The sequence below is a fragment of the Halichondria panicea genome, chromosome 1 (assembly GCF_963675165.1).
Source record: "Halichondria panicea chromosome 1, odHalPani1.1, whole genome shotgun sequence".
Lineage (NCBI taxonomy): Eukaryota > Metazoa > Porifera > Demospongiae > Suberitida > Halichondriidae > Halichondria > Halichondria panicea.
The window spans coordinates 10,792,796-10,808,024 of NC_087377.1; the positions used below are offsets into that span (position 1 = coordinate 10,792,796).

Genomic DNA, 15,229 nt, shown 5'->3' on the forward strand with positions numbered 1-15,229 from the left:
ACGGACACCATTGGGGAACAGCCTTTTGGCCATTATAGAGAGGTGGTCTTACTTGGGAGGTTTCGATTGCCAGCTATGTATGCTCTCTGAGTCATTTCTTGCTGCAAATGAATCTTGGGGCTTTGCTAACTGCTTTTTTAGCTCATACAAGGTTTGAAAAGGCTGTAGAGACAAGCTACAGCTAGGTTTTCATGATTGTGCAAAATAATGCTATCTCAGCAATAATTTCCTGCTAATTCTGGATGTGGCTGTCCGTTCTGGGAGGTTATTTTCCATTGCTAAAGTTGATTGGGGGACTAGAAAGCTGCTCTTATACGGAGTAGAGAGGTGGTCGCTCCTGAGAGGTTGAATTAAAGTCATTGCAGTTTCAATCCGGACCTGAGCTCTTGGCCGTTATATAGCGTGTGGTTGCTCTTTGGAGGTGGTTGTTAATGGACTCCAATTGTATTATTATCAGAGCCTCCAAGTATACGGTTTTTTCCGGATTTATACGGATTTCTGTCTTATAATACGGTTATACGGAATTAACTGCAAAAATACGGATATACATGTAGATCTAGAAGACTAGAAGTGGCCTTTTGTCAGCTTACAGAATAAGTTAACTGGCCTTATAGTTGACAGTAAAGGATCTAGTAGCATCCCTACAGCTGTAGTAGCTCTATGCCCTATACTGGTAGTGAGTCTGATACTGAAAGACAGCTATAAATTTATCTTGTAAAGCCAAGTCTCGCTTGCCACGCCCTTTTATTGAAGGGGCGGGGCAATTACAAAGCCACTAAACAGCATTTCATATCATTTCCATGTTTTGTACATCGTTTTATACTGAAAATCATCATTAAATACAGAAAAATGAGCTGATTAATACTGAAAAGAAAAGTCTCTACTTGGAGGCTCTGTTGTTATGGTGCAAGGGATTTATAGCAGTAAACCCACCAAGCCCAGCAAGTGGGCAGCCTGAGGGCAAGTTGGTTTATGTTGCCATACATCCCTATAGTAACCATAATATAAGTGTTATCCTGATTGGTTGGCTATAACTATGCTACCATGATAACTCACTTTCAAACTTCAGTAAGAAAATAAAATTGATATCAAGCTTGCCCTAACTCCGCCAACCCCTACTGTCTCGTAATGTGTTTGTGGACAGCCTGTCCAGGAAATGCAGACCTTACAGACTCTGAGCCCCACCCCAAACACAGCTACTCCCATGCACCTGACCCGCCTATACCACACAGAACGAGCTCCGCCCTGCTGAAAGCAGCAAGCGCTTTGCTACATTCATTGAAAAGCAAGGAATGGCACGAGGAAACACTAACAAAAGCACCAAATGCATGGGCTCTTGCCTTTGATGCTTGGAAAGTAACTTGAAACATAATGCGTGCACTCGGTTGACAAAGTTCCAGAAAACCTGTTTTTGCAACTACTGATTATGAGTCTATAGTCCCAAGGTTTGCATGCTCTTGAAACTAGAAATACCGATGTTAAAGTCAATCCATCAACTCCTCTGTGGTCTACTGCCACTTGGCAAACTGAACTTGATGCATGATTAGATCCAGAGGAAGTGCAATTAAAGCAATTAGCAAGCAAGTGCAAAGCACTTATTGTGGCTATAGTTAGTCTGAACTGAACAAGAATCGTTAGTTAGGTCAAAGTCCAGTCCAGTGGTCTAGTCCAGTGGGGCCAGTCCACCAATTACAGACATCCTGGGGAAATATAATTATCACAGTTATACAGTGGGCATATCCTAGCAACTGCATGCATTAAAGTAGGCTGGCTTAATTTTGAGCATAATTATATTTTTTGGGTGAGAACTATGCTGACATAATAGGTACCTTTTTATAACAGTATAGTGAGAATAATACGCAGGATTTTGAAAGTAAACATTAGTGCCGACTACCAGTCACCATTTGTAGGAGTACTATACTATAGTCGGTTTCCAGAGCACTGCAACCACAATGTAGTGATTATACCATGTGTTATTATTTTTAGTCTACCCACACATTACTAGAATGTATACTGAAACACCATTGCAGTCAGAACGCAATGCAGTGGCGTAGGAAGTGGGGTGGCTCCAGGGGCTGGAGCCCCCCCTTGTTGGAGAGCAATGTTTAGCTTGAACTGTTGAGCTAGCTTAGCTAGCTACAGCATGCTGGCTACATGTACGTGATTATTTCAATGATGAGCTAAGTTTCAAAAGTCTAAAGTGCAAAGTGATAGATCTACCACAGAGATAATGATTGATCTATGAGCCTATAGTCTTGAATTCCAGCCTCTTTCGGTCTTTGCAAGAATATGAAGTTGGGGAGGGCGGCGTGGCCAGACTACTATGAGCCCCCCTTGCAAAAAAATCTTCCTACACCATTGCAATGGTTCCAGGCAGCAGATGCTCCTACGTAGAGACGTATAGAGATTTGAATATTAATGATCAGTTGGCAATTGTTTGCGATTTAGCCAAATTTGCGATTGCTATCTGGCAAGGATTGTGATATCATATATAATAGATAGGTTTTGTGATTTTATTTATCAAAGCGATCAACACACGGAAAAATTACATAATGATTATGTTTGATGCTTGCAGTAAGATATGGTCCAGATTTGTAGTTTGTATAGTGTACATGTATTTATGTGTGGGACTCAGATACCGCAGACAGGTAATCAATACGTTGTGGTTGCAGTGCCCTTTGATACAGTGGGGGTTGCAGTGCCCTTTGGTACAGTGGGGGTTGCAGTGCACTTAGCAGAAAACCACAATTAGATTGTCAATAATACTTTAATTCTAGCCTAAGCTTGAGGCCAAACTAAAAGAGGAAATTATATTTAGCATAGTTGAATATTTTGGCCATTTCTAATAAAGACAGAACCTAATCTACTTAATTGGGGCAAGTTGGGTATTTAAGAAGGGGTGATGTATTTATTGATTTGCAAAGAAATAAAGAAAAATCCCCAGGAGGGAATCGAACCCATGCCTTATCTATCATGTGACCTACTAAGCCACCACCCTAACCACTATAAGCCCCTAAGTCATCACATCTATTATATGCCCTCTACCCAGAGATCTTGTCTTTAAAGTGGATTGCAGACTTGCAGTGCATGCACTTGCAATAAAAAAATTGCCAACACCAACATCATGCATAATTCAATTCATTCTATAGCCTATACATGCATCATTATATTAAAGCTTGCACTTTTAGTCCACCCAATAACTCAATTGATCCGTTTTATAGGCTCCTTCGATTCCTAGTTATGGGAAGCAAAACTAAGAATTTACTATGGAATTCAGCAAAACTAATGAATTCACTCAAAACACATGTCTGTTATTTATAGAGTTTGGACATCATTGGGCAACAAGTTAGTTATTGCAGGCGCCCTCGTGCAACATGCAAATAACTCGTGCTGGGCAATAACTAATACATGTATTACATTTAAAGAATGTTTTAAGAATGCTTATGTAACGATTTGACTGAATATATATATACATGTACATTATTAGGTTATTTTTGAAGAGGGGGGGGGGGGGGCAGGCCCATGTTTAGAGAGGTTCAAACAGAGTTTGTTGAAAAAATTTAATGGTTGATATTTCTATTCTTTCTATGCAAGAAAGAGTACTGCTTGCACGGTGCAAGTTTAGAGTTTAGGCTAAGAAATTATTATCTAGCAATCTAATTGCAGTTTTGCTGTTTGGCAATTCACTGTTACAAGTGCACCGCACTGTACCTCATTGTCAGTGGCGTAGGCAGAGGGGGGCTGAGGGGCTAGAGCCCCCCCTTTTGTGCTTTATCAACTCCAACTCAGCTTGAATCACCGCGATCTGTCCATGTATTCTGCACTGTACTGCATGCATAGTTACTAGAATGATGTCAATTGAATGGAAATGTGGGCAGGGCCATCTAATGCGCATGCTGACTGCTGAGGAAAAGTGATGACCTTTTTTTAGGTGTTATGCTCTGACCCTACTCAGCTGATTTGAGCCCTGCCCTTCCCAAAATCCTGGCTACGCCACTGATTGTGATGGTGCATGGATAATAATCTCCTTGGCTAATGGGATATGTGTTTACACTAGGCAATTTTAAAAGAAAATTAGCTGTTTTCTTGAGCATATATAATAGGCAATGGCTTGAGCAATCTACCAACCCCTGATGGGCCGCCCACGATGTATATGTATGTAGTCATGATGAACTTATAGACTACATTACATCATCTGTAATTGATCTGATTAGCGAAAAACAGTAGATTACATGGAAGCGTAATCTACAGGAAGCGCAATCTACAGGAAGCGCACTTATTCTACAGAAAGTGGGCTCATATTTTACAGGAAGTGACAAATAATTTACAGGAAGTTTTCAAAGTGAAAGTGACAAGAAGACACTATAAAAAACACAAAATACAATAAGTTGTTCATTCAATATTCATTTCCACTGTTGCTCTGTGTTCCTTTCTTCTGGTTGGGCATGGGCGGGGAGCCAGGAAACATCGAATACACTTCAGCAGTCGCTTGACACTTTCTGTTGAGTTTTCAAGCAGTCCGCCGTACTACAATCTACGCCTCCACTCCACCATCACAAAGCATTCTTCTTGTATAGTGTTGCAGTCAGTTTTTTAGCCTTGTCTGTTCTTTCCAGTATCTTCAAGAAGTGTTCCACAAGCTCTACTAAGTTTCTACTGTCGTCTTTCATTGGGTTGAAGTTGTCTTTTTGTCAACTGCATGGTGTCTCTCGTCGCTCAGCTCACACAAATTCAATTCTGTTGCAACGCATCCATAACTGCAGTGGCTTTTTTGTAACCACGTCTCGTGCATGCGCAAGTTAGATAGACCACACCCACTCGTAGAATATGCGTCTTAGTAACCAAGGTATTTACTAAGACGCATATAGGTGTATATATATATATATATATAATTTATAGCTTCTTTTGTCTTGAAAATCATTTGCTGCATATAGAAACCAGCTTAAAACCACTTGCTGCATAGAAAAAATAATTATTTGGTACTTTTGTTTACTGTTGTGATGGCTGGAATTACAATATTGTAATAACTGCATGGAAACCATGCATATGCTGCATAACAAACTTCCCACAGGAACCACAAAACGATTTAGATATAGAGTGTCCCTATAAAAAAAGTTTTTGGTGAAGGGTGGGCTCAGGTCTTAAAAGGTCCCTTTCCTAGTGCAATATGGCACTGCATTTCCTTTAATCTCAGAGGTCAAAAGGCAACAATAATGAATAAGGCAGATGAAGTGCGAGTAAATAGTTTGAATATTTAAGCACAGTCAGGCCTATTGTCAAGTGTATTCACTATAATTATACCTCGAGGCTATAAATTATAGCTGCACAAGGATTAGGGTAAAGCTGTCTATGTCTGCATGTGTATTACAGTTGAAACTGCTCAACGGTTGCAATGCGACGAAAACTAACAGTTTCTACAGGCTTCTAGCTACGTTTTCTTGGATTTTTACTCGTGGATTTGCAAACAAAAGCTTTTTTCTTATGGCTAATTTTATTCACAGTGAAGGCTATTGTAGTCTCTTTAGCATCTTTCATAGCATCATCTGTTCGCACAAACTTTCTATTCAACTTATGAGTTAGCCTTGCACTAAAGCACTAGCTGTTTGTTAGCTACAACAGTCAGAAAAGAGCTACTGCAAAGCTGCATGCCAGAAAAACAGCAGCCATTGTGAACTCTGATCTATTTGCAGATCCACCCCTTTTTTTTATTGACAGAAAATAATTAACTACGTACATTAATTGTAGATCTCTATAATTATTATATCAGTGTTCCTAGCTGGTTGTATATATGCTATGGTTAGCCGTTTATCAAGATTGTTAATCGTTAATCCAACTGCAGGCGTATTTTATCGAGCGATGTATTATAATCATTAAGCGATATATTATTATTACAATGATTGAGCGATGTAACTCTACACATTAGCAATATTGTTAGCCATTCATGGAAAGATGTAACTCTATATATATATTTATCGAGCAATGGTTACATATTTATCTATATGCAACTCTATACATCCAGCGATGGTAGGTCATTCATCGAGCGATGAATAGATCTACGAGTTATGCGCGACTATTGTATATAATTATTATATGGGACTGCCATGTATAATTATTATATATGACTGCTGCAATTATATAACGAGGTACATACATCGTATATAAATGATGTATATAAATCGTAATGCAATCACTTCATTTGTAAGGGACTGCATGTTATAATTATATGCACATGCTGCATAAATACATATGGAGCATCTGCATATGATGCACCACCTGCATATGATGTACCACCTGCGTAATTATGTGTATTCCTTTATGATGTATACGTGCAATTTGTATTAATTTTGACACAAATGGCACCCCATATTAATCCAGGTGCACAAGGCCATATAGGCAAGGATGTATGGTATTTATTATTATTATTACTCTGGCAGCCACTTCAAATGGCAAAGATTTCTACATTGGATTCATGCAGAATCTTGGCGGAACAGAATTTACATCTTTGCGACTGCTGCTTAGTACTGCTGCTGACGAAGCTATGTTCGTAGTTGAAACTAGAAGTGAAACTATTCAACAAGGAACTGTCACATCTGGGAGTTCAATTTCAATTGAAATTGATCACTCTTTCCAAGTAGCACAAAGTGATTTTCGTGATAGAGAGAAAGGGATCCACGTTTATACTACAAACAATGAGAGTATTCTTGTCATTGCGGAAAATTTTGTTTCTCCCTTTAACTATGGAGTTTTTCTGGCTTATCCCTGCTTAATATTTGAAACTGAAAGTGGCTACGAGTACTACATCATCTCAACTGAAGCATCTGACAACTTTCGAAGTCAAGTCTTGATAGTTGGTTGTGAAAATGATACTTTAATCTCAATTATACCCTCTCAATCTGTTTCCTTACCAACAGACATTCATTCTCAAACTGAGAGTGCAACCATTTCTGTTGATCCTGGTGCATCTCACAATGGAACTTTCAACCAAATGCAAACCCTCCTTTTGATCAGTACGGAAGATCTCACAGGGACAAGGATAATATCCAATAAACCTTTGACTGTGATTGCTGGTCATGAGTGTGCGAGTGTACCGCTTTCTGCTACTGGCTGTGAGCCATTTGCTATTCAGGTTCCCCCTGCCATCACTTGGGGATCAAGTTTCCTTCTAGCTAGTTTTGCTGGAAGAGAAACTCAGTCGGCGTATAAGCTAGTTGTTACCGAAGAGACTACTTTTGTAGTTACTTGTGGCGATAATTCTCAGGGAAGTACAGTTACTGATAGTTTTCAGTTTAGTTCAGATATGTTTTGCTTCTTGCACTCTTCAAATCCAATACTCTTGGTACAGAAAGCTACTGGTGGAAGTATCGATGGTATTGGTGATCCTGCCATAGCTTTAGTTTCACCTATCGACCAGTACATCAACAATGTTGCATTTCTTTCTTTACCATTTGAGTCGAACTACATCAGTGTAACTGTCTCAGCTGAGCACTTTAATGCTTCGAGTATCTTGTTTAATGGTGAAGTAATTAACTGCGAATGGATTCCAATCTTTAATAACTCAAATTCAGAAGTCCCAGAAGGATATGGATGCAATACAACAGTAGTCTGTGGAAGTGACATGCCCACACAACATGTTGTATCTCATTCGGATCCAGACGGACGTCTCTCTGTACTGGTGTATGGATTCACTGTAGATGAAGGATATGGTTACGCCTATCTTGCTGGTCAGGATATTTCCGTTACAACTGATGATAGTAAGTGTGCTGCGTATTTATGCTACAATGTGTACTTATGCTACAATGTAATTTAAAGGTGGTGATGTTGTCTTCACGACACCTGGGTCTGTCCCTTATTTTTCCATTGATGGAGCTCCTGGGGTTATTGATCTGGGCAGAGTTTCAGACACCTCTTCTGGTCCAATCTATATTCCAAATGGTTTAATTTTTGGAAACCATCTGTTCACAGCTGCTTTTGTGAGTGGATATAACTTAACATACTATTTGTGTGACATTGTAAATTATATAGGTGAATGAAAATGGAGTCATTTCTTTCAATGAACCATGGATGTTTTCGTACCCTAATGATTTCCCCACAAGATCTATTTGGACAAGGCAAAGAAATGTCATAGCACCATTTTGGAGTGATAATGACATTCGTCTAGAAGGGGTGGTAAGGTACACTTCGTACTGTAATATCTCCAACCATCCAGAGTGCAATCACAATACCGACACATATCAACCCCTCCTTGATGTTGTAAATCGGTATATTCAGAATGATGTTGTAGCTGAAGGCAATTTTTTTGTTGGAAATTGGATGCTAATAGCTCAATGGGATCATGTACACCCTAGTCCCCATGGCAATGAGACTCAGAATATGGGCTTCTCCAATTTAGAACTAAACAAGGTATGTGGTTTACTTAATTTACAAACGTTTGAGACACTTACATTGTCTTACTCCAGACAAACACCTATCAAGCTGTTGTGGTTACCAACATCACTCATTCTTTTGCACTCTTCACCTACATCTGCGGGGAGATCCAATGGAGTACATCAGGGACAAAACAGGAGGCTGTCATTGGCTATAATTCTGAGGGACAGTTTTTTTTCAACTATCGCTTATCAGGATACCCATCTGTTGGTAATGATGTTTCATGTTCAACTAGTTCGGTGAAAAGAAGAAAACGACAAAGTTCCAACGAAAATACAGCAGGGTTTGAGATGCCTACTCAAATGGAGTTGCAAAATCTTTTTGATTTATGCACTAAGATTTATAAAAAGGATGTATTAGAATACACAGGATCTAGTCCAAGTGCGTCTGCTGATATGTTAGAGCCATGCCCTCCGACACGAAGCCAAGCTGATGAGGATGGTGCTCGTTTCCGACTTCAAATCGACCGCCCTGATTGCTATGTGTCCATGAAGCCTGTTACACAACGGCTATCAACTGTTGGCCCGATTTCACCCACTCAACAGTGCTGCTTCAACAGTGATGGGTGAGCGTGTTTGCTATAATAATGTATAGCTACACATGCATGTATATTGTACGATAATGATGGTCACATTGTGGTCTGTGGTCTGTTCTGTGGAATTTATAAAGACCATGCATGCATGTATGCAGGCTTTATGCAGGCTTTTAACTGGAGTCCTTACATAAGATTGTACATAATTGATTCATATATAAATTTCGATGATGTGCATGCATACTAATTGTATACACAATTCTAGATAAGGGCGGCCTATCATATATCCTTCCTAGTGCTGAGTAGTAAAGTGTACTTATCATTTACTATACAGGGCTTTAATAACAAGTGGTGTTGGAGCTGGAACGTTATTAATTCAACATCCTTTAAGAGATCCTGATGGCTATATTGAAAATAATGCAGCAGATTCAACTTTTGGTGACAAGACATTCCGAGACACTTGTTGCGATGAGAGGTTAAATGGTACTCAGTGTAATCAATTCATGAATAGAAGACCAAGTGACAACTCAAGTGGCTATACACCACCTAGTATAGGTATGCAACTTGCATCAAGTACACGAGTGCCTAATCCCTATAATCCATATCACACATGTACCACTGCATGGCACACACGTTATATGATTAAGAGTGCAATATGGGATTATAATGGCACCCATAAACAGGGCCGTAGATTAATTGCTTAGGTTTGCAGGGGTGGCAAAATAGCAGCTGAAAATGTGTACTAAAAAAAGATCATTCATATCCTCTGAGTATATATGGCAGCTTCCAACTTGCTGTGGCACCAACTTAGAGCAACTAAAACAAGGTAGCTTGAACTATAGGAAGGTGCTCCTGCTTCCTATAGAGGCACAGTGAAGCTCAGAATTTTACCTAAAAAAAGTCATAGCTTATTCTCAGCAGTCAGCATGCGCATCAGATAGCCCTGCCCACATCTCAATTTCGTGACATCATTCTAATCACTATAGCATTGATCATGTGCAGATCGGCAGATCTGGAATGCCAGGGGGGCCAACTGCCCCCCCCCCCCCGCTGCCTACGGCCCTGCATAACAAGCATCATTGGCTTAACACTCAGCTATATATATACGCCGAGTGCTATTATAACCTTGCTATTGCTTGTTGTACTCGTGCTATTAATCCCTTATTGCACAAGAAAATCCTAATCGTTATGACAGAGCAGCCTCCAAGTATATGGTTTTTTCCAGATTTACACGGATTTTTCTCTTCTAATAATTATGGTTATACGGAATTAAGTGCAAAACAGATATAGACATGTACTGCCTGTACTTGTGACCTTTTTATCAGCTTAAAGAATAACTGGCCTTAGTTTTGTGAAATGGACAGTGAAAAGCGTCTATAGATCTAGTACCATGCATCACTACAGCTGTAGTAACTCTATATGTCCTATGCTGGTGGTAAGTCTGATACAGAAACACATGCTCTAAATTCAGCTCTAAATTTATTTAGTCTTGCTTGCCCCGCCATTTAGTGAAGGGGCGGGACAAATTATAAAGCCATTCGCAGCATTTCATCTCATTTCCATGTTTTTGATTGAAAATCAGTATTAAATACGTAGCTTCCCTAAAAACACAAGTTTCTACTTGCATGGAGGTTCTATTATGAGGAAGTTCTCTGAGCAAAAACTAAGAAGCTTGAATTTGCACTTTGGTACACGCGGCCTTTATTCGAGATACGTGTTTACACCGAAGTGATCCTAAAAAAAGTAGAATTGTATGATTGTGGTAGCTGCAAGAGTGAGAGAGTGCTGCAAGGCTCTACTGATGCAGCAGCCACACTTTTTAACAACAATCGGTTAATCATTTCGCACTCCTTCAGTTTCCCTGTAATTCTGCCTGCATGCATGAGCAAAATCATAAGTTAGGATTTATTAGGTGTTGAAAATGTACAATTTTTAACATTATACGGTATAGTTCCTTGCATGAAGCCTCTATATGCTTCTTTGTTTTTAAACAATGTGACATTATTATACCAACATTTACCTTATTATATACCTCCTGAAAAAAATGTAACTGTGGTGTGTATAGAGAACCTTGCATGGTTGCCATTTTTGAGTGCCCGGATCGAAAATTGGGCCCCAGGTAGCAATTATGCTAGTAGAATAATAGGCACTCAATTAAGCTCAATTAGCATTGAGCATTATTCTAGAATAATAGGCATAGATTTTGACATAGTGGTGTGGTTTAGAACAAATGGGCGTAGTTATTGTGTTACCATAATTATAGCTAGAAATTTCTGCGGCCCAACAATTCTGCAAATTCTGCAAATGAATGAGTAAACGCAGAAATATTATCCGCGAATGCTTATTAACCACGCTTAATTTAACAGTTGAAAGTTCAATTCGCAGAAATATTATCCGCAGAAGGTATTTTTATAGCTATTCGCAGAATTTTTAGACCACAGAAATTTCTAGCTATACAGTAGTTAGAAAAATACACTACCACATGGCCTGTGCTAATGGCATCACCAAGTGTTAGAGTGACTCACTGTTCTTAGAATTCATTTAATGACAGACGAACTCTCGCTTTTCGCGATTACATTAATTGAGGCCTCAGTTATGTTATAGTACAATAGTAGACTCATTTGTTGATCGTCATAAAACTGAATTTATTTCGAGAATAATGGGTGACAACAAAAGAATAATAGGTAGACTCTCTTGGCATAAAAGAATAGTAATTTTTCTAGCATAATTGGGAAAAGCCTAGCCCCAGGGCCGTTTTTAATGATATTATAGTGACATGCAGTTCTCTATAATTATAATAGTTAGACACTGTTTAGGAAGTTTCTACATGATTTAGAAGCCCAAAGGGCTGGTTGTAGTATCCCGAACGCAGTGAGGGTTCTACTAGCCCCGAGGACTTCTAAATCATGTGGAAACTTCCTAAACAGTGTCTAAGCATTTTAGATCATAGCAACCATGAGTATTTAGCCAATCAGATTTGAATGTTCTTATCTAATCTTTGCTACATGATTTTCTAAGTGAAGTACATAAGTAAGTACATGATTTTCTAAGTAAGTAAGTACATGATTTTCTAAGTTGGATAGAACACTTCCTTTAGCCAATCAGATTGCAGTATTAATGGCAAACATGATCTAAAATTTATTATGTATGGTAACGTGAATAAAAAATGTAAGGAATGTCACATGAATAATTGTTAGTGTATGTACACTTAGTTAATATAATAATGTCTTATATCTATGTTTAGACTTGCTAGAACATTCTAGAACTGTCTTGTGTTCATTGTGACCATGTGCTTAGTCAGTCCATGATATCTTTCTTATTTGTCAATCTGAGAACTTGCTCTATCTAGCTAAGTCATATTGCAAGCTTTGCACAATAATGACCCGTGTCCAATTTCCTCTGATATACCATTCTTTAATTTCATGCAGGTATCGGCTGGGGAGATCCACATTATACAACATTTGATGGTCTATTTTATGATTTTCAAGGACAAGGAGATTTTCACTTGTTGCAAGTTATACCCGAAGGGCATGATGATTCAATATTTTCTATTCAAGGCCGTTTATCGACTGAACCATTTGAATCAGAGAGTGTTGGATGGACATTGCATGTTGGACTAGCATTTGGAGCATCAGATAATGCTTTTGAGGTATAGGTAGATCCTGTATTAGGTATAATTATGTTACGATAATTATGGTGCTGACGTATTGGTATAGACAAGTGTATAATTATATATGGATGTCTAAATTTGATCTCATTATCTTGAAATGTGGTGGTTGCAGGTTGGTAAGGCACCAGGATTCAGACTAATTCAAACCAGGCCGGGAACTTTTGCAATGGAGATCAATGTGACAAGCCATAATTCAATATGGAAATCGCCTAATGGAGACGTGGAAATACAATACACGCAGCCACAAAATAATCAACCCGTTATACTGAATGCTTACTTCTTCAATACTGGAATTCATCTTTTGGTGAGGCGCTATCCATTAAATAATTGGATTCCGGGACTTGATCCGTTATTGTATGACTGGATAAACTTTGAAGTTCGAGTGCCTTGTAGTTATTCCATGAGGACCTTTGGCCTTTTGGGCAACTTGGATGGAGACTCAACAAATGATCTTTATAGACGTGGAAATACAATACCTTTAAATTTTCCAGGAAGTCTAACTGAAGAGCAGCTGCGAGAAATTCTTCAAGACTCATGTAAGTTTGGTTGTTTGTATCCTCTAGTACTTAAAATTATATGATTTTCAGGGATAGTACAACAAGGTGAAAGCCTTTTTTCTGTTCCTGCTCGTCGTCGTAGACGCCAAGCGTCAGAATTTCAGCCTGTTTTCTTCGAGAATTTAAACTTTACAGATGAGCAAAGACTGATTTGTGACAATAATCGCCAATGCCTGTTTGATTTAGTTGCTTCTGGACAGCTGGACCTTGCTATGACCACTCTTGACCATGAAAAACAAGCTAATATGACAAACGAGCTCTTAAGTGAGTGTAAATATGCTATGTATATGTAATATAGTTGTACACCATAATTATAGAGTGATCGTATCTATATAATTATATGAGTGTGCAGTTATAAAAAAATATGTGTTCACAATGGTTTATTAACCATACTCCCTATTATTAAATTATCTGTGTGTGCATGGTCTTACTAATTTTAGGAGACAATTTAGAAAACCAATGATGCATGGAATTCATTTTTCTGTATAGTCCTATAGCATCTATTCATGCACCTTATAGTGATCTATTCATCGCATCAATAGTGACTATTGCTGGCCATGCAGTGGGTATGTATATGTGATTTGTACTTGATGTTCATATAATTATATATACACATCAGTGCATGTACAAGGTTAACTGTATATACTATAATAATACCATTCTCTCACAGACAATTTCCCACCTATTATAACATCAGAGAATACAAGTTACAAGGCTATTTTGGGCCAAGAATTGGTGATTTATCTGAATGTTGAAGATTCTGCTGATAATTTTACCGTGGTTGTACAAGGAGGCCTACCTGATAACTCTGTTTTGGAAAAGCTGTCAGAAGGAAAATATGTATTTCAATGGACCATGAATAAAATCGTAGCTGAGCCACTAAAGTTTTTGGCTAATGACTCAAAAGGTGCTGCCTCGATACTTGCTGTAACTCTAGAAATCTGTGCTTGTGCCAATGGAGGGAATTGTACTCTAGATGGCTTACTGAGTTCTAACAACGAGGTCATTATTCTAAATTGCTTATGCATGAAAGGTAATATGTAATTATAATAACAGCTTAGGTGTATATAATTATATATATAGAGTGTGTGTGATTCTAGGTCGTTTGCTATAGTTAGCTTTCGTGTTAATTGCATGTCTGCATGCATGACTGTGTATATAATTATAGCTTGAAAATATTCACTCTTCCTGGCTGTACGTATAATTATGTTTATCTGGCTTTCCATATAGCATTTTCTGGAACTTTCTGTGAGGAGGATCGCAATGGGTGCTCAGAGATACAATGTTTTGAGGGGGTTGAGTGTATGGACGTTCCTGCTCCTGGAGTTGGGGCGGTTTGTGGGGATTGTCCTCCAGGCTATACTGGAGACTCACTCAAGTGTTATGGTAATATATAATGCATCGTTATACTGATCTAAAGGAGTATTATATAATATAATAATATGTAATGAGAAACAGTAATAAGTTGATTTGCAAATCAACGGAGTAAGTGTTGTGTTCTCAGATATTGACGAGTGTTTCCTTGATGCAACTCTATGTGAGCAAGTATGCACAAATACTGATGGGGGGTTTGTGTGCTCTTGCATGGAGGGTTATCAGCTACTTGATGGGAACCAGTGTGAAGGTATAGAAAGAACCAAAAAAGTGGTGCAGCTATATATAATTATATGATTATTCTTTGTGCAGATATTGATGAGTGTACGACAATTAATAATTGTCAACAGGTGTGCACGAACACTGAGGGCTCATACTCTTGTAGCTGCAGTGAAGGGTTTACATTGGCAACAGATGATAGAAACTGCACTGGTGCGCATTCATGAGTGTGTATCTTAGAGTTAAATCTATTAATACAATTATTAAGACTATATTATTATACATTACATCTGTAATTAATGTCCACAGCGGATGTGTCATGTGATGGAGCCTGTTCTTTCGCATGTGCTGTCATAGATGAACAAGAATTATGCTATTGTCCTGCTGGATTCCACCTTGAAGAAGTGACAAGAACTCAATGCAACGGTTAGCTGAGTATAATAATTATATATA

The 15,229-nt window shown here is 38.6% G+C and overlaps 1 protein-coding gene across 1 annotated transcript in view; it reads left to right on the top strand.

Annotated features, from left to right (window-relative positions):
- Positions 1–15,229, top strand: part of LOC135345927 (mucin-like protein) — a 28,531-nt gene that overhangs the window by 1,067 nt on the left and 12,235 nt on the right. The window contains exons 2-14 of the mRNA XM_064543377.1: positions 6,435–7,751; positions 7,810–7,970; positions 8,023–8,400; positions 8,457–8,989; positions 9,291–9,511; positions 12,385–12,605; positions 12,739–13,162; positions 13,214–13,447; positions 13,854–14,216; positions 14,414–14,569; positions 14,688–14,807; positions 14,870–14,989; positions 15,086–15,202. Of these exons, the coding sequence (XP_064399447.1) occupies positions 6,435–7,751; positions 7,810–7,970; positions 8,023–8,400; positions 8,457–8,989; positions 9,291–9,511; positions 12,385–12,605; positions 12,739–13,162; positions 13,214–13,447; positions 13,854–14,216; positions 14,414–14,569; positions 14,688–14,807; positions 14,870–14,989; positions 15,086–15,202 (4,365 nt within the window). The remainder of the gene's footprint in view (positions 1–6,434; positions 7,752–7,809; positions 7,971–8,022; positions 8,401–8,456; positions 8,990–9,290; positions 9,512–12,384; positions 12,606–12,738; positions 13,163–13,213; positions 13,448–13,853; positions 14,217–14,413; positions 14,570–14,687; positions 14,808–14,869; positions 14,990–15,085; positions 15,203–15,229) is intronic.